General features: G+C 39.1%; 2 protein-coding genes across 4 annotated transcripts in view, besides 1 other annotated feature; one reads left to right on the top strand and one right to left on the bottom strand.

The window, feature by feature from the left end:
• Positions 1-939: 939 nt before the first annotated feature.
• On the bottom strand, positions 940-1529 carry CheA46a (Chemosensory protein A 46a; the record flags this gene model as incomplete). The annotated part of the gene is made up of 2 exons (NM_001032228.1): positions 940-1422; positions 1479-1529. 2 exons carry the CDS (start codon positions 1527-1529, stop codon positions 940-942), a joined length of 534 nt encoding a protein of 177 aa, NP_001027399.1.
• A 678-nt stretch (positions 1530-2207) lies between these two features.
• The window catches only part of sqa (spaghetti-squash activator), a 31774-nt gene continuing 7164 nt past the window's right edge, over positions 2208-26817 (top strand). For 2 of the 3 annotated variants that reach the window (NM_165693.4, NM_136670.3), the window contains exons 1-3: positions 5056-5465; positions 26410-26500; positions 26586-26789. In NM_165693.4, the coding sequence (NP_724821.2) occupies positions 5432-5465; positions 26410-26500; positions 26586-26789 (329 nt within the window). In that variant the 5' untranslated portion in view covers positions 5056-5431. Of the gene's footprint in view, positions 5466-26409; positions 26501-26585; positions 26790-26817 lie in introns of all 3 variants that reach the window. The other variant, NM_001273903.2, reaches the window with a different exon arrangement.
• Positions 16167-23660: a mobile genetic element.

Here is a 26817-nt window from a genome sequence, read left to right as displayed (position 1 = left end):
GTTAGACGTAAACAAGTCTCGCCGGAAGTCCACGAAAGACAGAAAGGCAGAGTGTTCAGATACTCGCATTCTATATGTCTTTGCATGCCAGGTATTGTATATTCATTCATACATACATACATATGTATGTATGTATGTAAAAGTGGTGAAATGCAAAAGAATCCGAGTCATTGCTCCACTTTGTCGCAAGTTCAAGCAGCAAGGTCTGTCTGGCTCACAAGATTCCCCCAGCATTGATCCCCGGCTGTCAACGGGCCGTGCAAAGGCCAAATGCTATTTATTTTTAATGGTCTTAATATATATCTACATAAGCATATGTATTTGTATGTATTTCCATCCGAAATATAGCTCTGATGGGAGATGTCATAAGCAGCGGCGCCACAAGAACAGTCAACGACACGCCGACGACCTTAAAGTCGAAACAAAGCACTGTGTGGCATCCACATAGCGTACGATGCGGACACACCACCAACGCTTTGAATTGAATACAATAATTTATTTAGCCATTTGTCCGCATGCCGTGCGTATTTTCCATTAATGACCCAGAAAGTATGTGCGATCGAGGCAAATGAAAACGGAAAAGCTGGATCTTAAGAGCCAGGCAGAAAGACCAGCAAATTGATATCAAACGATGGCTGATTTTATATTGGTCAGCTAGTGGGCGGAATGCAGATCCCAAGGCTGATGTCAAGAAATGGGAAAGTAGAACAGAATAAACGAAATCATAATTCATTCATTCGCAGTTGCGAATCTCTTCGATTCGATTCTGTGTTTTGCAAATATCAGTACACAAGATATGCACAAGATATTGAGCTATATCAACCATATATGATAATGGCCTTTGAAAAGCAATCTTTAATCAGTTTCATCTTTCGCTCATAAGAAATCCAATCGAAATACAATGAATTCCCATTATCGACTTTTATGCCAATAGCCTGGTTACACGATCTTCTGGCTTAAAACCAACACAATATCAAACCCCCCATATACAACGTTATTCTTCCTAACAAGCATATTCGATCGTACTAGGCCCAGTTTGGCATAGTGGGCCCAATTGTCGGCGATCACCTCCACGTTTCTGGCATAATATTCTCCCTTCTTGATTGGACAGGCTTCAGTACCTTTTGGAATATTTGAGTCCTTGAATGAGACCGCAAAGTACTTGTCATAGATTACCGCCATATATTTGCAGGTTTTGAAACGCGCGCTTACACTCGTCGACTCCCACTCTCCGTCTTTGAGTGCAAGGACCTCGTTTGACATTTCGTAGTCATCATCCAAATCGACGTGAAAGTTAAGTGTTCCATTCAATAGGCGTTGCCGTCCGATTACACGGAAATTAAATTCAAACAGTGTTTCATTGTCTCCAAACACTTTCGAAATCGATTCTATTCGACATTCCAGCCCGGCGCGAACCAGTGCCTAAGTGAAAAGCAGTCCTTTAAAAACGAGAATGAAGAGGTTTTGAATACACCAACCGAATGGGCGATTGAAAGAACCAAAAGTACTTTGTGCAATTCAAGAGACATTAGCGGCTTTTTAGGTTTATAACTTTCGAAAACATACTCTTTACAATCATTTCGTTTTTATATTATTCTAGTACTGAGCATTCGCATGTGTAGACATCATAAAATTTTATCATTGATCAGTGTTTCCTGTCAGTCGAGTGAATAAGATAAAATCAAATTATCAGTGATTAAATCTTATACGAGTATTGATAACACCCAACCAATATATAGTACCTTTTTTGTTCATAACCACACGAAATATAAGTTTAATAATTTTATTTTTAATATTCGCTAAGATTACCAGCTTACAATTTTCCTATGGAAATTTTTATTGAACAGCCTGCTTCTCCGTACGGATTACCCTGGGAAAATACCCCACACGCACCTCCCCACATTCGGAAAATTGAAAACGGAAAATGGGAAAACGGGGCTAATGGACCAATGCTGCGTGGTTGCAGTTGCTGAAGTCCGATTTGGTTGTTGCTGTTTGTTGTTTGCTGGTTTATTATTAGCACGCAAAGAAGTTTAGCGAGGTAAACACATTGACTTCATGTTGCGCCGCGGAAAACTCTACGGAAGTGGGGGAAAACAGATTTCGAAACGAGCGGCAACCAGAAGGAGCACGAAAATAGCTTTGCCGAGAGCCGAAAATTTCCACCCAAACTGGACTGAAATTGAAAAATATTTTCGAGAATATCCAAACAGTTGCGCCTGCAATGAGCGAAAGAGAAGACGAGTTGTTTCGAGTGCCCGAAATTTGTCAATCCTCCAAAATATCACACGAAAGTGGAATTTGTGCTGAAATGTAAACATTTGTACGCTAAAAGTGTCCGCCGAAATAAAAATGCTAGTGCGAAATGGGCAAACGTGCAAAAATACACACATTTCGTCGTCGGGACATCTAAAAACTTTGCTGCACCCCAAACGAGCAACAGAAGTTGTGGAGGTGTGAAAACATCGTTCCGCAATATTGGCGGCCTTTTCACCTGGCCGGAAAAGTGGGAAATCGGAAACAAAACCAGCCTCTAACACCAAAACAAAAAGGAGCAAAATAAACTGCAGTGACACGACAAGCGAAACAAAAACAAATCACCCAAATTGTAGGGAAAAGTTTGCTGTACTGCTGTACTTAGAATTTACAATACTAAAAAAAAATATTTAAAGATTATTATCAAAGTCAGGGACTATAGAAAACAACGTGGAATTGATTAATTTATATATTTGCAAGTTTTAGGAATGTAGTGTATATACAAGATTTATGCACAATTTCAAAATTCAATTAACAATAAAATAAAATGGTTTTATGTGCAACTTACAGTAAAATGTACAGGCATTTTATTCGTACCTAAATTTGACTTGAATGAAAAACATAGTGACTCGACTCACAAGTAGAGCAGATTGAAAACAAAACGTGCCGCCATCGCAATTTTCGATCGGAGCGAAAAAATCGAGAGGAGCTACCGGCAGCTGCGTTTAGCGCATTTAAGGGATTTGCATTATTCAAAGCGCAGCCAAAGGCGGAAGCCCGTGACGTGAAAGCCAGGAGAGATTGGGGCCCAAACCAATTTTTGGCCAACAGCCCTTGGTCACTTGGTCGTGTGCAAATCAAAACGCAGCTTAGTACGGCGGCCAGTCTGTTTGCCTTGGACTCTGCCCAAAACTTTAAAGCCCGGCCACCTGCACTGGTCAATGGGTATGGTACTGGGCTTGGGATTGCGATGGGGATGTGGCCAGGGATTGGGATTGGGATTGGAGGAGTTGCGAGAACACGTTTCGCAACCACACGCCGTTGTCTGGGCACGTTCACATCAAGTGGCTCGACCTGGCAGGCGTTTTGTTTATTTGCCTTTGCCTCTGCTGCCGGCGAAGGCGAGGGGGGTAGTGGTAGTGGGAAGTTCTATGGCTGCAGCTGCCAACTGCGCGTATACGTAATTTTATGGCCAAGGCTTCGCTCTGCTCGCTTGCGGCTCAACGGTGGTTATTGTTTATAGGGCAGGCGCTTTTAAAGCGATTTAAGTTATCCCAACGGCCGGAGCAATTAAAAAGACAGGTAGACCAGACCCAGACAGTAGTAGAAGTTTAATAGCATACATGAGAATTGTAACTAACTGTGTTAGGAGGTTGTCAAAAAGCTTCATAAGTTGTCATTTCGCACGCTTGTCAGTTTCCAATATTAATAGAACTATTTAATAATTTTATTGTTGCAAGGCGACTGAAAATGTCCGATTTGAGAGACCCAGTCTGGTGGAAAAGTAAATCCAATTTGGACGATAGCTTTTACACCGTGTAGGTGGACTCCCCATCTATTTATATTCGAATCCATGTGTGGCCATGACGCATACCCCACGTTTCCCACCGTCCGGTCATTAGGCTTTCTTCCGTTTGATAAGATACGGTGCGATACGATAGAGTCTACGGCTACGGGGAATACGGGGTCTACGTACTGGTAACCTATATAAATATACACGGCCGTAATTTAATAACGAGGCTAGATAATTGCGCGGCTTGCCATTATTTATGGTTCACACTTGTAGAAGATATTATGGGAATTTATTCACTCGCTTTCGGAATGTTTAATGAGAGATTTGGCAAGTTTAAGGAATGCCTAGACCATGGAATGCCAACTAATTTGTTGTGTGCGATGCCTCGGGGTCGGAATGCCAGTGATTTCTAATTTCGTTTTATAATGTACGGAAATGATTTGAGTTTACGATTTTGAACGAATCATTTTCAATTTTAGAATTTTATTCAGCGATTCGAAATGTCTTACAACTTTTGATAATGAACAGTGCCTAATAAATTTGATTACACTTCATAAAGCACTTGATTTCTACAGACAAAGGTGTATGGAGCTCTTAATCAATAAATACTTATTATCTGGAAGAAATCATGATATCAGTTAAGAGATAGAATTAAACTATACAAAATAGAGTGGTTGACAGTTTTCTTTAGACAAATGTGGTCTAAAATTTGGCAAAACATAACCACAGGGCTTTGTTGCCGTCTGCAACAAGTTGCGAAAAAGTGACAAACTGGGAATAGGAAGCATCCATATAGATGAATATATGCTACCGATAGGTCGACAAATAGAATAGCCACACTGACGGCGAACGTGTGTTGTTCTGTTGCCAAAAAGAAAATCGGAAAACTGTAGAAAATGTGCTAAACGACAACAGGGAAAATAATTTCATTCGCGTACGAAAACAAGCTGCAAAATGAGCGTCGGGCCAAAAAGAGCGGAGCATACAAATTGCTCTGCAATTTATTTTTATACGAAACGAAGCAGACAAACGCCAATACAAATAGGAGTGTATATATGCAGTTGAGGTTTGCCCCTATATCTGTGCCTGTGTTTGTTTATTTATAGACACGTACACGCGAGAGTCGATCGACCGTTTCTCTCAGTGCGGCAGTTATCAGCCGAAAAGCACATTTATAACCACAAAGGAACACACATACGGCGTATTGGCAAAAGCCAGAAACAGCAGAAACGGCAGAACAGCAGCGAAAACAGCTCAAATCAAATAATGTGGGGCCAGGCCAAAACAGTTTCAGGCAAAACGCTCGCTCGCGATGACACAATAGCGAAATAGTGCCGCTGGCGAATGAATTTAGCGCTAAAAATCAAGCATACGCAACGTGGTGCGCGGCCAAGCAGCTAAAAATAAGAATCGTTCTTTTGTGCCATTTTTTAAGTGCGCAAAACCAAATGATTTTCCAATCCATGCCATAAGTGAAGTGAAGTTAAAACGCAAAATGTTAAGTGATGAATAAATACACATGCCATTAAATATTGTGCCATAAAACAACTAACAATCCAAACAGCAAACCTCAAGGAATAATTTCTAACCGATTTAAGTAAATCCAGCAGCTGCACAACGGGTCAACGATTGCGTGAAATTGGCGTTAGGCGACGCAGCAATATGATCTATATAGATGACTCAGAGCCGGAAGGTGGTAAGTCTACGCTCAAGCGAAAAACTACGATAATGCCTGCGTATACGCGTTGTGTATTGCCAGTGATAAGGGTCGCTGTCAACGGTTATCTGTATATATTCTACTTATAGATATAGCCCTAATAAATGTCTCAAATGGCGAAGTGTAATTATTGTTTGTCCATTGCCAGAGATTACGCCGATAACTCTTTCAAATGAGTTTCTGTAAAGATCCGCAAAGCCAAACTGCAAATGGACAAATCAAACCAACGAAATCTATGGCTTAGCAGCTGTTTTCGATTTCTCTTCTTTTTTTTGTAACTGAAGTTATCAGCAGTTAACTACGCTTTAATAAAGGGCCAAAACAATAAACATTTTCGGCCCATGATACTGATGCAAAACATTAACTTTTATGCGCAGATAAAAACAAACCGAACGCAACTGCAAAATGTATCTGGCGAAATCAAGCTGTGAATGGTGGAAACAAATGCTTAAACGATTTAGAGCCGCTTCCCGGGGCCAGTGGGCTTTTAAAAATACATGAATTTCAATAAAATACGGCCATGGCATGTTGGAAAAGCGGAAAAGTGGGGGCGTGCCGAAAAAAGGAGACCAGATAAGGCGCACTGCGATCAGGAAACATTTGCGACGCCGTTTCCATTGTCAGAAACAATAAATTTCACGCATAAAACAAAAGAGGGCCAAAAATATATACTATATAAACTTTTTTCTCTGCCGCTTTAAATCCAAATAAAATCCAAAGGGAAGCGCAGACGATGAAGGATAAATGTCACACCCGATGAACGTTGGAAAGGCTGTGGTAACTGTGTCTACAGTGGTTTAGGCAGCCAAAGACAAAGGCAATGTCGAAAGGCCCCAACTTCCGAAGGGAAAAAGGAAGTGTCAAGTAGTTGGGTCAACGGAAAATGGTTTGGGATGGCAATGGGGATGGGGGATTGAGATGGGAAAAATCCTCGTTGCATGAAAAATGCCGAGCGTCGGGCGATTCCAAAAATGAAAAGAATCCGGAGCGACACGAGAAAAAAAATAGAACGAATAGAACGCGTAACACGAGGAGACACAGGGAAAAGCACCCACAGAGTCCTCCTGATTTAGTGCCATTCAATCCGCAGTGTTGGCCCAGGAAAAAGGCTTACACGTCTCGTTTTTGCCAGCCGGTTTTCCCAGGCAGTTATTTTCCAAATTGGCAAATAACAACAAACGGAAATTCCTGCCTACCTGTGGCAAAGGTGGCAACCTGACCAACAATTGGCCAACCTTTTTTCCCGACCAATTCTCACTTGGGGTTGTCTCAGCCGAGTTATGTGCTAATGGCGCATAAGCTGATTTCTCAATTTCCTCTACCCAGTTTGCCCAGCCAATTAAGGGAAATCTTTGGAAAAGACACTTTAATCGGAGAGGAAATGAAAGCATTTGCAGCGGAAATTACCAAACCGCAGGGAAAACCAGATATACATAGAGTTTAATAAAAATATTTTAATGTTTTGCTGCACTTTGTTTACACAAACTCTAGTCGAATAAATCAAACAAGCTAGTCGTATTATATTTAAAATGTAGTTAATTTTTCAGCGTTCAATGTTTGCTCGACAGGCAGAGAAAGCACGCCGATATTGTGTAAATATTTAAACAAGAAATCTGCATAAAAATGCTGGCCATCGCCTGATTGTGGCGTCATTAGACGGAGGAAATATACATATTTCTTTATAAAGTATATTTTTGCTGAATACAGTAAAGACTTGCACAATAGAATTGGCAAAGTATTTTGGCAAATATGTGTGTATTCCAGATGTGTACCTATTTGAAATTATATGTTTTGCAAATAAGCAAGATAAAGATAAATATTGCAAATATCCCCAAATCATCAGTTATTTCTTTAAACGTGATTTACAACGTTTTCTCTAGCTACATTGTAGATGGAGTCTAGGAAAAAGATTTTGGCAACTGCTATGCTATTCAATTAAATGTTCACTTTATCGAGTACCCTCGTTGGATAGAAACGTTTTTCATTTCTTTTTTACGCCGCTGCTAACCGAAAATATTCAAAAATAAATTTGTATTTTGCTTTGGACTTCTCGTACTGCGCTGCCAAGGTGAATGTAAAGCTGGCAGGCAAAACCGAAAGAATCTCTCACTGGCCGTTCTAAAAGTTACTCGTCCCGCAACGCGAATTCGTCCGATTTCCCCCCCAGAGAACGGACGGATATATAGATCTAGTTGCTTATATATAATTGAGATAAATTTATTTTACGTCGCATTTCATGTTGAAGGTCGTTCGTTGATATTCACTTCAGTTGACGTTGCGAATTCCTCGACTCTGCCTCATCGCGGGGTCTCTGTACTCAACTGTGTAAGAGATTTGGCCAGGATGGGATCTCTTATCCGGTAGTCAAGTGATAATGTAAATGTTTCACGCTTCCTGATTTCTTCGGCGTTTTAGTTGGATCGGACTCAAGTATATCTTATATATACTTTGTCATGTTTCGTGTGCTTGGCCTCTTACCAAATTTCAGAATTTATGTTTCCCTCCACTGCGACTAAAAGGGAATATTTATTAACCCGTCTGGTCGAGAGCAAATTAAAACACATTTCATTTGCATATATCTGGGGACCATAACAATTTATAGAATATTTAATTCAGCCCCAAGGCACTTGAACAGAAAAAGGCAACCGATATCGAAATCGCACAAAATGGAGCAGCTTAAAATGTGTGTTTCTGGGCAGCATTGTCCAAAATGCATTTTTTGTTCTCACCGCTTTGCCTGCAATGTTTTGTTAAATTTTTAATGCCAAAGTATCTCCGGCAGTTTGTCTGGGGCACAGCTGCAGGTGGAATGGCAGTATTAAAAATGCAGACAGGGGCGTGGAGTGCATATATGTATAAGTTTGTGCGATTATAACGCATACGCCATGTGGTGCAGATGCAAGCACAGCAATGCCGCATGCTAAACAAATTAAAATTGCAATTTAATGTATTGGCAGACTGGCAGCCAGGCATCCAGGCATCCAGGCATCCAGGCATCCAGACAGCCAGGCATCCAGACAGCCAGGAAGCCTGTTAAGATTGCATTTGCCACATGCAACCTAAACAAACAACTGTCGAATGGAGAGGGCTTCTGCTTGTTGCAACTCAATTTGCATGCAGACACTTCGCGCCCCTAAATGACAAACGGAAATTTCCATAATGCCAAACAGTTTCGGCCAGAACCACAATCGAAAACAAACCCCCAACCAGGCCAAATGCCAAATGCCAAATACCAAATTCCAACTGCATATGTTATTTGGGCTAAGGACACGGCTAGCATCCATCGAAAATAATCAAAATTATGTAAATGCTCTCTCGGTGCCCCAAAATCGTATGTTTTTTTTTATTAGCAGCCTTGCATTCCGCCTTTGCATGTCAGCCAGGTCATTTCATTTGCATTCCACGTAGTCAACATCATTTGCGCTTTGTAATTTCCCATGTTGCTGATTTATGGGTCGCATCCAAATGCCACTAGGACAATCATTATTTGGCCAACTCGTCACAGTGCCAATCGAATGCCGAAAATCATCATCATTTTATTGCATATGCGTATCATGGCCTCTTTAGTTTCCATCATGTGTTCACAATGTTTCCGAATTACCCGGCATTGTTTCGATTTCAACATTTAATTGCTGCACAGCTACTGGTATTAAAAGGCCATAACTCGACCAGTGCATCCGCGTATATGTCTCGGTAATCGCCTCTCTGTGGCCAAACAGATCGTTAATTCAGAGCGCTCCGCCCACTCCGACAGAAATTAAATTAAAGCCCATAAACTGTTACGGCCAAGAGTGATGCGTTGGTTAGCTGCAGCCGAGAGCTCATCCTGTGAGTACGCGTATCCTTATCTGTCCTAGGAGCCCAGAGAATGATGGGGCACTTTGGACTCCGCTGGCTGTCGGAAGCTGTCTTGTCAATAGACATCCTTTGGGGAGTGACTGAAATGCAATTGGAACTTGACTCAGACATCTGCTCGGATAATTTGTGTATGCTGGTGTGGTTCCAAACGAGCTTTAATTAACGAACTTTAATTAACAACTATCTAGCCAATAAAGTGAAATATTTCAATATATGATGATAGGTATTTTGAATGCATATTGCTTAAAACGAAATGAATTTGTAGATTCCTCTTAAAGTGGTTCAAAAACAATTGTAAATATACTATTTTATATACACTATACTATACCATATTATTTTTGTTTTTTTAAGACTTTGAGGACTATAAAGAAAGCATTGTTTTCCGGCTTGTTTTGCGAAGCCCTTATCTAATCTCAAAGCTTATTGTTGATACTCTAAATACTCAATTTGAAAGGTTGTCTAAATTAGGTGCTTTCCCTCACATATATTTTCACTCATTTTATGACTATATTGCAATGCTATAATTACATAAGTTTTTCAACGAGAACTATACCATTAAACTCGATTCTGCCAAAGTCTCTTTAACATCAATTTCTACTGCGTTTCATCTGCTTGACCCTTATTTAAAATGACCAGTTTAACCATGGAACTGGTACTTTAACCAACTGCTGGACACGTCATTGGCTGCCGGTCACTGAATATTTGAGGACTTGCAGCGAGCGTATTGTATAAATAACCTCAACACCATTAGATTGTCAAACGTGCCACAGAGGGTGTCTATCATCCATGCAACTGTGTGCGTGTTTGCCTGGTGTATGTGTGGCTGCTTGTGTGGGTGTGTGTGTGTGAGTGTGCTGGTTGTACCCACGTAGCTAGCAAGTGCAAACTTTATTTAGAGACGTCAAACGGTCGCTCAGCCAGGACACAGAGACAACTGCAGATACAGATACATTGTGCATGGAGCAGGTACGTTGCCTTTCCAGTTCCACGTGTCAGCACATGGTGGATGTGTGAACAACGTAGTGCACAGGAAGAAGTCCTGATCACTTAAAGATTAAACGCTTGGATGGTATGCCATAAAGATGGGAGATATCTCTTGTCCAGGCAATTGCATCCTTGTAATTCAATCTTCTGTAGTGGATCTATATTTGTTAAAGCGGAAACTAATGAGGAATGTATGTGAGAATTATTTTTTTGACATTGTGGCATAGTAAAGAACTATTTAAGGTTTAAGATTAAGTTCTCAATAATCGGCATATGATAGATAGATAGATGATAAGAATTTTTCATGAGTACCTCAAGAAACGAGTTGTACCTTAATCGCTTAGGCTGAAGAATTCGCCCACGTTCTTATTTCAACTCCAGACAAATTTTTCTCTGTGCACGATTGAGGAACCCAGGATGGACAGTCGGGCAGTAAATAAAGCGTTAAGTTTTAACAAATTGTTGGCAGAGCGCGTGCGAACATGCACCATGTGGCCGCCATTGAATCGATGACCTTTCAATTACCTCGCTGCTCCATCCTGATCCACATCGATTCCGATCCAAAGCGACCCGATTGCCGGCACTAAAAACCTGCACCTTGATTAATTGTTTTGTTTGTTGCGCGTTAATTGATTTATCTTGCTGATGCCGCAACTAATTCACAGAGCTGGCAAATTATTTATGGGCCACACGCCCCATATCGAAAATATATACATATGTATGCGGCCTTTCGACTTCCGGTTGGCATGGCGGCATTTTTAGCCCGCTCTGTGCCCTATGCGATTTACAGTTGTTATTCAATTATGGCCCCAAACAAATGCAATTCGATTTGAGTGCAAATATGTGTTCGCACACTGCCGGCGTATTTCGAACCAGCCGCAGACTTCGTTCTTCGTCTTTGATTTATGCGACCATTGGCCTACACACACTGGCAGCCAGAAGAAGATGCAGAGAATTCAGATATGTATATATATATATAGATATATATCTCGCACAATGGCATCCTGCTCGCTTTTCGTTTCTTCAATTCATTTGTTTTGGCAGCTGTTTTGGACCAGGCTTTTAAAGTATTTGCGGTTCGGAATGCACACTGTAAACTTCCTAAATTTCAACCACAATGGGCAAACATTTTCCAAATTCAGCGGGGAGCCCTGGATCCTCAGCTGCTGCAAATGACGGCGGTGCTGGCCTTTGTGCTGCACTCATAAATTAATACACTTTGAACGAGGGGCCATTGCAAGCCGATAATTAACTAAGCACCAGTCGCTCAACAACCGCCATCAGGATCGGCCATGGATAGCCAGTTCATTGACAAAATTTCCTGGATTTTACGCTAACGAGTTCAGCTGATGCTCGGCATGGAGCTTTTTAACCTCCCAGCCTCCCAACCTCTATTCTCAAATGCCACGCGAGTCCTGCACCAAGTTTAGTACAGCTAGGGACAAGGTAATAGAACCATTTCGAAACCAAAACAATAAAAACTTTTTCTAATGCTTACCAAGCAGGTAATAAACAGTAAACGATAAAATATATTACCTAATATATAAATTAATCGATAAATTAAATAAATAATAAATTAAATATTTTTTAAAATATGTATACATATTTCTTGCTTATTGCTTATCTTCTTATTCTTCATAGATTGCGACCTATTGTTTCGACCCCTGCTGTGGGCCACAAAATGGCACAGGAACAGGGGCAGAAAGTCATTTATGAGCGCTGGCTGACACTAGGTGTCTGCGGCTGCCTCACGTCGCTCATTAAATTAATTAAACGCCGAGCTGCGGCTGCCAGCGAATTCGCATCGGCTTCTTTTCCTATTTGAGACATTCGCAGAGCTTAGCAATCTAACAGTTTTGAATTTTCATCGCGCACGACTCTCTTTTGATGCCGTTTTGTTGCAGACTGGGTAGAAAGTTTTAATGAGTTCATTGCGGTGTGCGTCGCTAGTCTGGCTTGAAATCGTTTTGCATTTAGAAGCGGCTGTTGCTGCAGCATTTTCCCCGATTTGCCCAAATGGCCCCACCCCCCGTCCTCCATATCCACCAATTGGCTGCATCTACTGATGATGACAAGGCTGAAAAAAGGCAACTTCGGCTGGGGGAAAAGTCCTGGCCTGTGTTTATCTTTGCAGTCTGCAGTAGTCTCCATGCGATGTCCTTTGGTCCATTGTTGGACTTTGGAATTGCCTTGAAATTGCTGTGCTCACATCGATCAATTAGCAGGCATTTTATGCAGAGACAGCAATTTTGGAGGGCCCTTTTAAATTTAGCACTGCTGCAGTGCCCTTAAAGTATTTTCGCAGTGCTCAAGTTTCGGTGATTTAAAACGAAAACAGCATGGAAAGTTCCCACACATATATACTGCTGCTGCTGCTCGAATGGCGGCGTTGATTATAAGCGCGAAAAACTCACCCATACAGCCAGCCGGAGATTATGTGTGTGCCCACAAAAGCCAGCGTAATGAATGTGTAAAGGGATAGCCGAAGAGGGTGGGGCGGAGCGGGGGGAAAAACCCCTCGGAAAAGCGCCACAAAGCGATTCAAGAAATGCAAGAGGGACTCATCGTCACACGCGGCGTATGCGTAATGTTCGAGGCGACCAATATTTTGAAATAGCTCGCTTCGTGTCCTCAGCTTGCAAGTGACTAAATTAAAGGCGAAATAAGCTGAAATGAAAATTCCAATTGAATGAGGCTGGTAATGGGATAAAATAAAAAAAACAGGGAACAGCACGCATGCATACAAATTTCTAATGCTAATTTCATTGTCGCAAAGCTGGTAGAAGTCAGCGAAAATGAAATGAAATAAAATAAATTGCATCACCGAGCAAATTGGCAACGAGAAGGAGCCAAAAGTGACAACCCATTTCGTCAGAGACTTTGGCATAAATTTTGAATGGCAATTGCCCAATTAAAGTGTGCCGCAAAAGTATGCAGCATAAACTGGAAATTGCCGACGAAAATCGGGGGAAAATGGGGTCGAAATACTTTGCACTGCATTAGGGCACAGAGCTTTACATCACTTCGCGGGAAAGCGTTCAAGGTCCCCCACACACTCACATGCCACCCACACACACCCACACTGATTATTACTTTTCATTTTTCCACAACGATTTTCATTTTTCTCTCGCTTTTCGCACATGCAAAAAAAAAACAGAAAACTGAAGGCACAGGGCGTTGTCGCAGCGGATTTACGCTTGGTGTGCAGGAAAAAAATGATGAAGATGAATTGCCGTTGTTGAGATACTGCCGAAACATTCGATATAGATATGCACGGGGATTAATATGAATATATATAAAGGCGAACGCAAAATAAATGGATACACGGTATTGATTTGTCTCCTGTCAGCTGTCCCCTGTTTGCATTTGTTTAAAAACAAAAAAAAAATCTCCGCCTTATGCCGCAAGTTTCACTTGTCATTTATCATTTATGGAATCGCTATCGTCGAACATTAAACACATCTAACGTGTCCATTCGGCTGAAAGAAATAAATTGTTCGCCCAGTGTCTAATCAGTTTGGAGATGACAAGGATCGTTAAGTTCAAGATGTTTAACGAAAGGATCTATCTAAGCTACTATAAAGTTAAGTTCTTCATTTTGGACTGACTACATATAGATATATATTTGAAATGGCAGGAGATTCGTAGGCTTTGTCACTTCGAAGTTTTAGTAATCCCTCGCTTTTGAGTTAGGCTTTAAAATATGTCATCCGGATTAGACGTGGCATTATAGTCAGGCTGAGAAAAGTGTGAATACTGGAGCTTGTTCATTTTCCCCTGCATTTATGCATGACCATTTCATGATGGCGATGTGTGTGTGTGTGTGTGTGTGTGTGGAAAGTCCCTGTAATAGCCAATTTGAAATGGCACCGTAGTCACAGTAGGGGCAAAGTTTTGCCATTTTTTTTAGCTCTGCCTCTGCCACCACACAGTTTCAGCCAGGCTCTGCCATTCTCATTCCTTCCATGGAATTTCCTAGGCACTTAGGCTGATTAAAATGCACAGACAACCCGCAGCATCGTCATCAGCAGCAACAATAACCAGGAAAATATCTACTGCCAACGGCACGAACTCATTTCCAACAGTTTTCGCCATCGGTTGCACAAACGTCATCAACTTAGCAAGGTTCCCAGTCTGGTCGAAGTTACCAAAACCCATCATAGAAAGTAGCCAACATTAGGTCAAAGTCAAAATTTAGTAAACAACACAACCGTTTCAGTTTAATTCCGAAATCAAAATCGTATTTTGGTAGTCTGCAAGCTCAAACGGAATGAAAATCAGTTTTCAAATTAAAGTTGCGTATTACATTTTCTCCGATGTTGATTTGATTTTGGTTTGCCACTGATGTACTAAGCCATCTTAATTTGCATAGCATGTGTTGCATTATTAAAAGATTTCCGTATTAGTCGAAATGCCTCGAAATATTGCATCAAAAAACTCTAATTTTGCTAATACCCACAACAAATAAGCGGCTTACATTTTTTGGCATATTATTAACTATGTTAATTTTATTGAAATTTAATAACCTGTGAGATCTAAAGGCGACATTTCAAAAGCGAATGGCAATTAGGAATCGTGAACCAAATTAAATTCATCGTTTATAATAGTTGTTTGCTTTGAATTTTGCAAGTGACTTAGCCGGACAAACAAACAGCAAATGCTGTGTGATCTTTGCGCCGACTTCCTGGCAGCATAAAATACATAAAATATATTAAGTGTTTTGCTTGTATCCGTTTTCCCGCCTGGCCTTGCCATTAAATGCTCGGCATACTTGTGCGATTGCTTTGGTCGCGTAAAAAAGTGTTATTAAATGCGAATATAAACAATGAGGAAGTGCATGCGAGACCCTCGTGGTTGCGTAACTTTGATTTATTAAAATGCCGACGTCTGGCTTGTGTTTTTTGTTTTCCCCCATATTGTACATATTTTTTGTGGCCGTGTAATGTGTGGCACATTGACATCCATCGTTTGATGTGCAACAGTTCGGCTTTGTTGTACAACACATTTTGCGCCGCTAAACTCACGTGCTCTCAAATTGTGTTATTAAAAAAATTTCATTAAGCACATTACACAATTTTTATGACAGCAACAAATTGCAGGACCAGGACCAAATCGATGAGCGGAAAAGTCGGAGGAAAACATTTTTCGCTTCCGTCGAGGATTCCCTTCGCTCGGATTTTATTTTTTAATCTGAAAGTCGAGGCAATCCAGGCAACTGTTGCCCAAATGAGCAGTGGGGAACGGAGATTTGGGTGGGTTATCCTGGCGGGTCCTTGACGACCCAAGGAGCAAAGGCAAATCAAAGAAAAATTTGCTGATTTTCATATCAGAAAAAATTGCCATCGTTGGCACAAAAAATCGTTCGACATTTGCATCCGCCGCTCTATATCTATGGCACTCTATTGAATGAGCAGTGCAAATGTAGTATCTGCGACTCCCGCATAGCCATTTTTATTGATATTGTGCATAAATTAACTTTATAAAGTTTTTTGAATTCAATTTGCAACGAGTTGCACTTTTGAACCCAATCCACACACATTGACCCCAGTGGGCGAGAGAGAGACGGTGGTGCGGTGCGACAGAGATAGATAGAGCAGGGAAATACATACATATAAACGTCGGGAAAAGTACTTTACCGAATAAGAGATGTCTGACACAGAATGCAAACTTGAAATGAAAGCTATTTAAAGGCTATAATCATTTTGTATTAGTAGAGAGACGCATTAAAGCTGATTGTATCTCATAACAGTGAGAAGAGAACAACTTAAAATATTTTCCTCCTTTAGTCATTTTAGTTTTTCAACCATAAGCACTTTTTAAGTAAATTTAAGGATATATAATTGCAAATAAATGGTTGCAATAAATAGTTTTGAGTCTATTGAATGGACCGTTCCGAATATGAACTAAGACCAACGCTGAAAATTAAGTTTTGCCAAAATAAAACGAATCAAAATTTCGGGATCGATTTTGTTGTTTATTGATTAACGTTCAGCTTAAGACTGAAAATCAAATGAAAGTGAAAATGAGGAGAAGCCTCTGTGCTTGCTTAAAGAATATGTTAGTGTTTTTGGGAGAGCATTGCTCTTGGATTCTTAAGTGGAGGAGAAGCCTCAGAGAGAGCAGGCAGACTTTAAGATTTGTTTACAAGAATGGCTAAGTGCCGCTGTCAAAGAATTTGTTTATTAGAATGCATACTGCGCAGATGGCATACAGTATGGGGGTGTCAAAATGCAGAGTGGATATTTTTGTTATTTGATCCACATTAGCATGGTGGTCACTTATTGTTTACGTATGCGGCTTTTCAATATGTTTACTCTACGTTATGTGGTTTTGTATGTGAATATGTCACTTCCCTTCCCTTAAAGAGAAGCCTATACTTGGGCTGGGATTGATGGATATAGTAGGGGTAATGGAACGTCTTCCATTTCTATTTGTTGTGCTGTGTTTTGATTTTGATTTTTTCTTAATTTTAGTTTTGCATACAGCATCATGAATGGGTTAAATGATACGTATCTTAAATATAAGTACAATAAAATAAGTATAATGATGACAGTAGTCATAAATATGTAAAGTGTAATATTGTTTTGTGAAATCATTTCATTAATGTCGTTGTGTTTAACAGTTTTTATTTTTGTTATGTTAAGTGGTGTGTATAATGGTGTCAAATCTATTTCTGGTTTAAAGAGATTTTCACTTAGAATTATGCTATTGATTTCTATTTTACATTGGGTTACTTTTATCATTTTGTTTCCTTTTATTTTTATATTATTAAATGAATTTTGACAATTTTGTTTGAGACTTGTTTGGGTTAAATTCCAGGTTACAATTGTGTTTGGTTCTATGTATTTTATTATTTCATCTGTGTGGATTGACTCAAAATTACAAATTGGTTTTAAATGTTTAATAATGTTGGTGACACACTCATTGTTTATTTCTTTATTTTCGTTATTGTAAACTTTATTTTCTCTTTCAAAATATGATTGTGTGTCTGTGTATTCTAGCTGATAGCCGTTCGAGTCTGGGTAAGGGATTATTTTTACTGTATTTATTAATGAAAAGTTAATAGGTATGTGAGATATGATTAATAATTGGTTATCATTGTAATTAATCCAAGTGGATGTTTTAATGTTTAAAATATTTTGGCTGTTTACATTCTCAAGTTTATCGTAGTTTAGTAGTTTGGGATTAAATAGACCGAGTCTGGAAAGCTGCATTCCCATTTCCACATCTTCTATGTATTCTGTAAACTGCATGAGTTCATATAAAAGACTGTTAATGATGTTGTTGTTGTTTTCATAATTCTGTATCTTTTGCATTCCGTCATTTATTAATTGAATAGCGTCATTGAGTTCATGTAAATTTACCGAGTTATGGGCGTTTGTTTCAAGTTTCCTCTGTATATCCACTCGATCATTTTCGTCAAGTGTGCCAAATAGGTATTTAAAAACTGAACCTACAATGTTAATAAGTCCCCGTTTATTTCTATGTCGCAAGGCTATTCCAGCTAGTTCTCTTCTCATTTTGTTGTATAAAAATTTGACCTGGGGTGCATGGTAGTCGGTACGTAGTCTTTGCTCAAAATAATCAGCTATGGTGTCTATTTCAGTTAAATTGATTCTCAAGCAATGATGTTCAAAGGATGATGGTATCTGGACTGGTTTATCAGAAAAAAGGAGATATCCGTGGTTTGTGTCAATATTATTAATTTCAATTTGTTGTCCATGAACTGTTGTGATCAGCATCAGCAGCAATGTTATCAAGTGCCAGGTGCCTGTGAAATTGAGAGCTGATTATTTTTCTTTCGTTTTTTGAATTGTGTTTTGTAGTAGTGAGTAATTCTATTTCTATTAGTAATTTTATAATGATCAGAGTCAGTCTGCTCCACATTTTTTGTTGGCTTAAAAGGATTTTCTAATTTGCCTTTCTGTAGTGGACCTTTTCTGTATCTTGTGTCGACTTCGTACTCCACTCTGTCATTATTTATTTTGTTTATTTTGTTTTCTTTGTTTTGTTGGGTATCTAATATTGGTTGTCCAGCGTAGAGAAATATGTGTGCAGGGGTCTGTCCAGTGGTGTCGTGTTTGGTTTTATGATTGTATATGTTAAGTACTGTTTCCATTTTGCTCAATTTGGTTTCTTCGTCATCGGATGTTTTGATTATGCGAATCTTTTCATTAATTGTTTTATGTAGTCTTTCTATGTCCGCCACACCAGTTTTTGTTGTGTTAAGCTGCAATTCGACTTCCTCACTCTCCAGCCATCTCTTGAGGGCTAAACTGGAAAATGCGCCGTCTCTGTCCGCCTTTAGTAACTTTGGCTTGCCAAGCTGGTTGAATATGCGCATAAGCGCGTTTTTGCATTCTATCCAGTCTTTTGTTTTTATTTCTTCTAATGTGGCAAATTTCGAATAAATGTCTATGCAACTAACGTAATGTTTGCCTTCGGATGAGTAAATGTCTATCATGAATTTTTCGCGGCAATGTTCTGGTTTGGGTGTGGTTTTCATTGGCATGTCTGTATTTCGGTGCTCTGTTTTTGCCAGATTGCAAATACTGCACTCATTTATTATATTCTGAATAAGTAGCTGGCTATTAGGGAAATAGTAAGTTTCTCCGAAAAGTTTAGTAGTTTTCTGTATGCCTGGGTGTAGAAGTTTTTCATGAGCAGTCAAGATCAATTCCTTAAATTCCGCATAAGTGGTTATGTTTTTTAACAAAATCGTGCTACGCAGGATTTTTGTATATTTGGTGTTTATGGCTAATTTATGTGCGGCTTGAATGACTTTGAAATCAGCGTCACTCTCAATATACAACGCACTTTTCTTACCACAAAAATGGTCTATCAAATATTGTTCGGCTTTTTCCCTGGTCATAATGTCGTAAAATATTTGGGTGATGTGTTTTTTGAAATATTTCGTAACTTTAATGTCTGGTGGTCCTTTTGAAAATATAACTTGTCTGTTAAATGTATTTAGAGGTCTTTCTGTAATAAAAATTAAATCACTATTGTCCTCTTCTGCACTATGTTGGGTTTGTTCGCTCAAATATGTCTCCTCAAGTTTTATTCTGGACAGAGCATCCGCCACGCAATTTTCTTTTCCTTTTATATATTTTATATCAAAATCGAATTCGGATAATTTTACTCTCCATCGGGTCAGTTTTGAATTTGGGTCTTTCATACGGTACAACCAGCTCAATGGTTGATGGTCACTGGATATTTCAAAGTGTCTTCCAAGTAGGTAGTGTCGAAAAGTCTTTGTCGCCCATACAATTGCTAAGAGTTCTTTTTCAATTGTGCTGTAATTTATTTCGTGTTCATTAAGTGTTCGGCTAATGTAGCTAAGTGGGTGTCCATCTTGTGACAGTACTGCCCCCAAAGCGACATCACTTGCGTCTGTGGTTAAAGTGAATTTCTTTGTAAAGTCGGGTACTTTAAGAATTGGGTCTTCTGATATTAGATATTTTAATTTTTTAAATGCAGAGTCATATTCTGGGTTGGTAGTGTCAATTTTCATGTTCTTTTTTAAACACTTAGTCATGGGTTTGGCTATGTCTGCAAAGTTTGGAATAAATTTACGATAATATCCTGTCAGTCCAAGAAAAGCTTTTATTTCTTTTGGTTTAGTGGGAATTGGATATTTTTGAATGGCTTCAATTTTTTCAGGGTTTGGTTTTATTCCATCTGGTGTTAGAACATGTCCTAAAAATGTGGTTTCTTGCTTGAGAAACTCACATTTGTCAAGCTGTAATTTAAGGTTGGCTTTTGCTAATTTTTCGAAAACTAGTCCGAGCGATTGCAGGTGTTCATCAAGGGATGTCGAGAATACAATTATGTCGTCCAAATACACAAGACAGTGTTTGTTTAAGAGTGGTCTTAAAATATCATTCATGCACCGTTGAAAGGTGGCTGGCGCGTTTTTTAATCCGAATGGCATGCGCAAATATTCATAATGACCGTGCTTGGTAGAAAAGGCTGTCTTTGAAACTGATTCTGGATCCATTTCGATCTGGTGGAAACCCTTTGCCAAGTCTATAGTTGTGAAGTAATTACATCTGCCCAATTTTCCCAAGATTTCGTCCATGTTTGGGATTGGGTGTCTGTCTCCTACTGTTATTTCATTTAATTTTCGGTAGTCTATTACAATTCTAAATTTCTGTTTGCCTGATGCATCTTGTTTCTTTGGAACCACCCAGATGGGGCTATTGTAAGGTGAATTACTGGTACGTATAATACCTTGATTTAGCATATCTTGTATTTGGCTTTCGACCTCCTGTTCATAAGCCTGTGGGTAACTGTATTTAGAGTAAAGTGGTAGATTGTGCTTTGTATTGATAGTATGTTTGGTTTGATTAGTAAATGTCAACTTATCACCTTCATGGTACTGTATGTCATGGTATTTCTGCAGGAGTGCGCACAATCTTTGTTTTTCTTCGTTATTTAAATGTTCCAATCTGTATAGGTCTGATTCTAAAATGGGTGAAATTTTATTTGGCTGTCTGAGCATGGTGTCAGGTATCATATTTACATTTTGAAAATGACTCTGTTCATGTGTTGCTATTCCTTCTATTAATTTGTATTTGTTGTTGTAAAGAGTTACCTCTTGATCGCGGTAACTTATTGTTGCTTTTGCTTCTGCTAAAAGTTTTCTTCCTAATAAAAGATCGTAATTCTCAGAGAAAGGGTGCAATAAAAATTCATTTGTTGTTGGGAACAAAATCTTTGAAGGTATGATTATACTTTTGTTGACAATGAGCGGTCCATTGCTGGTATGAATAAAAGTACTAGTATTCTGGATTGGTAAATCAAATATATTTTTAGATGTCATGTTAACTGTTGATCCGGTATCAATAAGGCATTTCAAATTATTTTCTTTGTATTTAATTGTTATATATTGGGGTTTTCCAAGGCTTGTGGCTGAAAATTTTCGGCCTGTTCAACATTGGGTTCTTGGTTGTCATTGTTTGTCTCGTCTGTATTATTCTGCTGTAACTGTTGTGTTCTTTGTAAATTTTGGTTGTTTTCGTCAATTTGATATTGATTTTCTGGATAATAGTCTGAATGGTCGTAAGTTGGATAATAAAAATAGTCATATGGAACACACTGCTGATAAAAAGCGTCCTCTTGATATAATGTTTCGTCAACACTCATCCCAGTCTGTCCACTATTAGCTGGTCTTAATCGTTTTATTGGTCGATTGGGTACATAGGAACTTGAATTTTGTGTTGATTGTTGATTTTGATATTGGGGTTGTTGTCCGAACCTATTCTGATCGAATGCATTGTTTCGATTGGTGTTAAAAATTGGTCGAGATGTAAAGTTTGTACGTTGATTTGGTTGAAAAGCATTGTTTTGTTGGCTTGGTTGGAAAACATTGTTTTGTTGGCTTGGTTGAAAAACATTGTTTGGATTAGGGTGGTAGGGTATTGGATGACGATAAAGTGGGTTATTAGTTGGTGGTGTTTGATAAATTTGTGGAGCTTGATATGGTATTGGTGAATTATAATGTAGGAAAGGTGTTGGATATTTTCTGATATTGTTAGACTGATTAGTATTTTGATTAAAGGACTTTTGTGGCTTATCAGAGAAATTTTGTTTTTGGACATGTGTACTTGTATGATTTATTTGTTCGTACATGCCCTTCTCTTGTAAAAGGTTTATAAGTGATCGCAAATCTGGTATGTTGTGGTTATTTATTCTTAAATAAATGTGTGTAGGTAATTTTTCAATTAGTGATTCTATACTGGATTTTATTAATTTCAAATAAAAAGTCTTTTCTTCAAGATCTTGCTCTAATTCAAGCTTACTAGTAAGTGTTTGTCTGCGGCTTTCTGCTTCTTCCAGGAATGCTCGTACATTGCCTCGAAATGGGGTCTTTCGAAACTCTTCTAAAAGAACGTGGTTAGGGGTCTGGGGTTTATAGTTGAGTACCAATTGTCTTCTAAGCTGCTGCCAGGTGTACATGTCATAGGCTCCAATGCAGCGCATAACTTCTCCGCTGATGCTGCGTTCAATATGCCCAAATATGATCTGCTGTTGGCGTTCATCTCCGGTAGCATAAAGAGCCAGTATGTAATCAATTCGACTCACAAAGGTGTATAGTGAGCCTGGATCACCGTTGAATTTCTCCACATTGCCAATCTGGTAGGCAACCTGGGTCATGTTGCTGTCTGATAGTGGTGGCACAATTGCTGGTTCTTGAGCCATTTTTGATTTTTGGATTATTTATTTATTTTTTTTATTTATTTATTTTTTTTTTTATTATTATTATTTAGTTATTATATTATTATTATCGTGTATTTTTTTTTTTTTTAATATATTTTTTAATATTTTTATATTTTTATAATATTGTTTAATTTAAAATGTTGTCTTTTTATTTATTATTCTTATTTTTAATTTTTATCAAATAGAATTTTCACTTATTTATTTATTATTCTTATTTTTAATACGTTTTAATTTTCGCTTATTAATTTATTATTCTTATTTTAAAATTTTTTTTTTTTTTTTTTTTAAGATAGGTTTTGATTTTCACAAGGGTTGCACTATAGCTTTTTCGTGGGTCTTTGAGGTAACCAATTGGATTTACAGCCTCTCACAAATTCAATAGCGTCTTCCTGATAATAAATTCAGGTTTGTTTAGGCAAATTGTGATTTTTCGGTTTCACTTTATTGTCGAGGTTTAATTAAAAACTTAAAGCGATATTAACCGTCACGTGGGTGCCCGTTAGCGTGGTACTTTTGTCAGAGAACAAAAAGAACACAGGAATTGGCAAATCTGGTTACCGCATCAAGGAACTTTAACACTGATCACATCGACTGCGCCAATTGCAAATAAATGGTTGCAATAAATAGTTTTGAGTCTATTGAATGGACCGTTCCGAATATGAACTAAGACCAACGCTGAAAATTAAGTTTTGCCAAAATAAAACGAATCAAAATTTCGGGATCGATTTTGTTGTTTATTGATTAACGTTCAGCTTAAGACTGAAAATCAAATGAAAGTGAAAATGAGGAGAAGCCTCTGTGCTTGCTTAAAGAATATGTTAGTGTTTTTGGGAGAGCATTGCTCTTGGATTCTTAAGTGGAGGAGAAGCCTCAGAGAGAGCAGGCAGACTTTAAGATTTGTTTACAAGAATGGCTAAGTGCCGCTGTCAAAGAATTTGTTTATTAGAATGCATACTGCGCAGATGGCATACAGTATGGGGGTGTCAAAATGCAGAGTGGATATTTTTGTTATTTGATCCACATTAGCATGGTGGTCACTTATTGTTTACGTATGCGGCTTTTCAATATGTTTACTCTACGTTATGTGGTTTTGTATGTGAATATGTCACTATATATATATATTTACAAAAAAGTACATCATATTTTTACTGCAACACACATATCCTTATCCCCAACGATTCGTGTATTATATGCACATCTTGCAGCTTAATGGAACTGAAATTGATTTACGAAAACACTTCAAACGGCTCAAGTCCAATTTCGATTGCATTCGGTTTGTGCATTGGGGATTGGGGTCGTCAGCCAACCAACCACCGCCCATCGCAGCCACGCCCACCGTCTAGCCGAAGCATATGGGCATAACCCGACCCCTTAACCCTCTGTTACCCAAGTCCCCGGATTTTCCCTTTGGATAAGCGGTGCAGTGCAAATGCCAAGAAGAGTCGATATAAATTCATTTATTCATGAGCTCGAACCAGGAAATGAATGGGAGTTACCTGTCGCCCACTCACATCCATTTCTGAGTATGAATATGAGTACACTCAGAGAATAGGGTTCTAAACTGAAACTGTTCACCTCTGACCCCTAGCACTTTTAACTTATTGTTCGAGTACGTAGAGTCATTTAATTGGTCCTTATAATAAATAAATCTACAATCGGACAATACATACTTATTTTCAGTTTATTGCATATGATTACTTCCCGAAAATTTCATTTTAGTTATTAAACCGAGTATGAGTGTCCGTTTGTGCATAATGAATGCTGGTCTGCACTCCTGCTGAAATTTTATGAGCGATGAAATATCTCGAATCTCGTCGCCCCTTTTCGTTTCCACATTTGTGTCTTTTGAATAATGAGTTATGGGACCGAGAAGTTGGCAACTTTTCACCAAAACTTCCATTCAATTGAGGGGCGCTCTTCAATTTTCTTGCCTAATGCGAGTGTTTGGGCGTGTTTGCCGAAACTTAAATTGTGCGCATTATTGGCAGAGTGCACTCAAATGCACTCACACATGCACTCACTCGCTCACTCAGTCGGTGCATGAATTTGCGCCAAAAACCGTTTAAACGAGATATGGCCAGGGGGCGTGGCCAAAGGGAGGCGTCAATTGCTTGCACACATACGTAGACATATGTGTGTACAAGTGCCTCGCTGCACACAAATAGCAAAGAAAACGCTCTCACAGCCTCCATTTCTATTCACAGTAGACGCTCGACTTTCACTTTGAATTTGCCAAGTTTGTGCCACCCACACCATCCACTTCCTCACAAACCCCCCCACCCGCCCCCCTCTTTTTCTCTCACACGATTCGGAAAAGTCTTTTCGTTTGCTTCTTCGCCTCGCCTTTGATTTTAAAGATTTATCGTGTTTTCCGTAGCATACTTATGTGCGCCATTTACATATTAATGGGACAGCTGCCGCGCAGATGACATCAATTCATAGAAGCATGCTAACAACTTAACCCCTTAAATACCGCCTTTAAGCACAGCTAGAAAAAGTCAAAAAAAAAAAAAATGGGGACAACAAATTTGCTTTACTCTTGAAAAGCTGTAACTCTAGAACATTAATAGCTGCTCCTTCAAGCCTATCGAAAAGTTGGTCAGTAGTTTGATATTGATCTTGCTTTAGAATAAAATTGATAGGATAAACTCTTAGAACTATCATAATTAACAAATTATTACTTCAAATGCAATTTTATTGTTTTTAAAATAGTAGCCATCAATCGGTTATTCCAGCACACATATTGACTTACTTAACTTGTGCCACAAGCCTTTGACAGATTATCAATAATTCCAATTGCAAATTTTCGAAAGCAACTGTTTCCATGCCTGCCACAAAATCTCCGGGGATTATTGCGGTCGAATGTCAAGTTGAAACACTTGTGCGTAATGGAAAAAATATGAAAAATCATGCACTGTTTGGTGTCCACGCGCAGGGGAACCAGGAAAGTCCACCGTCCAGGAATACACAAGTAAACCCATATTTGTCACAATATTCCCACTCGTCACTGTTGTCGTCCCCATTTCATATCGTTGCGTTGCACAAATTCAATTGAATCAAGTCATTTTTATTTGTTTGGCAACTTGTAGACACACACAACGAATCAAATTCTGAAAGGGTTTCCTCCGAGCACAACAGGAAAACTTGTGTGCAATATGTCCTGCGAAATATGTGACAAGCACAAACTGTTGTTGAGCAGTCCTTCCAGAGCGACGTACTGGCTCCATAATAGCCGGTATTAAATGGACTCCGAACTGGGCACCGGACAATGGAAATGATTGAAATGCCATATTGCCGAGGGTGCACTCCCGACCACATTTGGGAGCACTAGTTGTTTTTTAGCTCCGGCCAGGAAGAGAAAATCTAATCAAATCACACAGCTGAGGTCTTAATCAGACCGAAACATTTCCGACCATATATGTATATGTGTGTCCACATATGGCTTGTCAATTTATGGCAGCAAACTGGTATGCTGATAAGGGGAATGTCAAGCCAATGGAATTACTGACTGATGAAATGGCTTAACGAAGTGCAATACTACACCTGGATTGATATCAATGCACCGTTAAGATTACGCCAATACAACGCGGGCTGCTCTATAAGTAACTTTTGTGCACAATCCAGAGGTCACAAAATAAGATGCAGTAATAAGGAATCACATTAAATTAGTTCCTTAACCATTTTTTTTTTTTTAACTCAGAACTTTAACCTATAAAATAAACGTTCAATAAACTTATTGAAGCAATCAAAGCTACTTGTTCTTTTTTCAATTTTCAGTACACTTCTTAAATGAAAAGGTTATTGCTGAACTGTTTTATGGCCCAAACTTAATACCTCACCATTTTTCCGTATTTTGCAGTTTTGGAACCGGCGTTTCCCATGCGCGATGTGACCATAAATCGCAACGTCGATGCCCATAAACATTACGATGTGCTTGGTGAGGTGGGACGGTGAGTAGTGATTTCCAGCGACTCGATCGCCATGCTCCCCGTTGTGCGGCCTCCATATGTAATCAATATTATACCTCTTGTGCAGCGGAAAATTCGGTACGGTGTACAAGTGCAGGGACAAGGCGAATGGACTGCAGCTGGCGGCCAAGTTTGTGCCGATCCCCAAGCGCGAGGACAAGCGGAATGTGGAGCGGGAGGTGGAGATAATGAATTCATTGCAGCATCACCTCATCATACAGTTGTACGCGGCATACGAATATCAGAAAATGATGTGCGTCGTCCTGGAACTGTAAGGAAGTTTTCAAGAGGCCCATTCA

This window comes from Drosophila melanogaster, chromosome 2R (genome assembly GCF_000001215.4).
Source record: "Drosophila melanogaster chromosome 2R".
Taxonomy (NCBI): Eukaryota; Metazoa; Arthropoda; class Insecta; order Diptera; family Drosophilidae; genus Drosophila; species Drosophila melanogaster.
The sequence above is the reverse complement of the archived record's forward strand: the minus strand, read 5'-3'. Positions and strand labels throughout refer to the sequence as shown.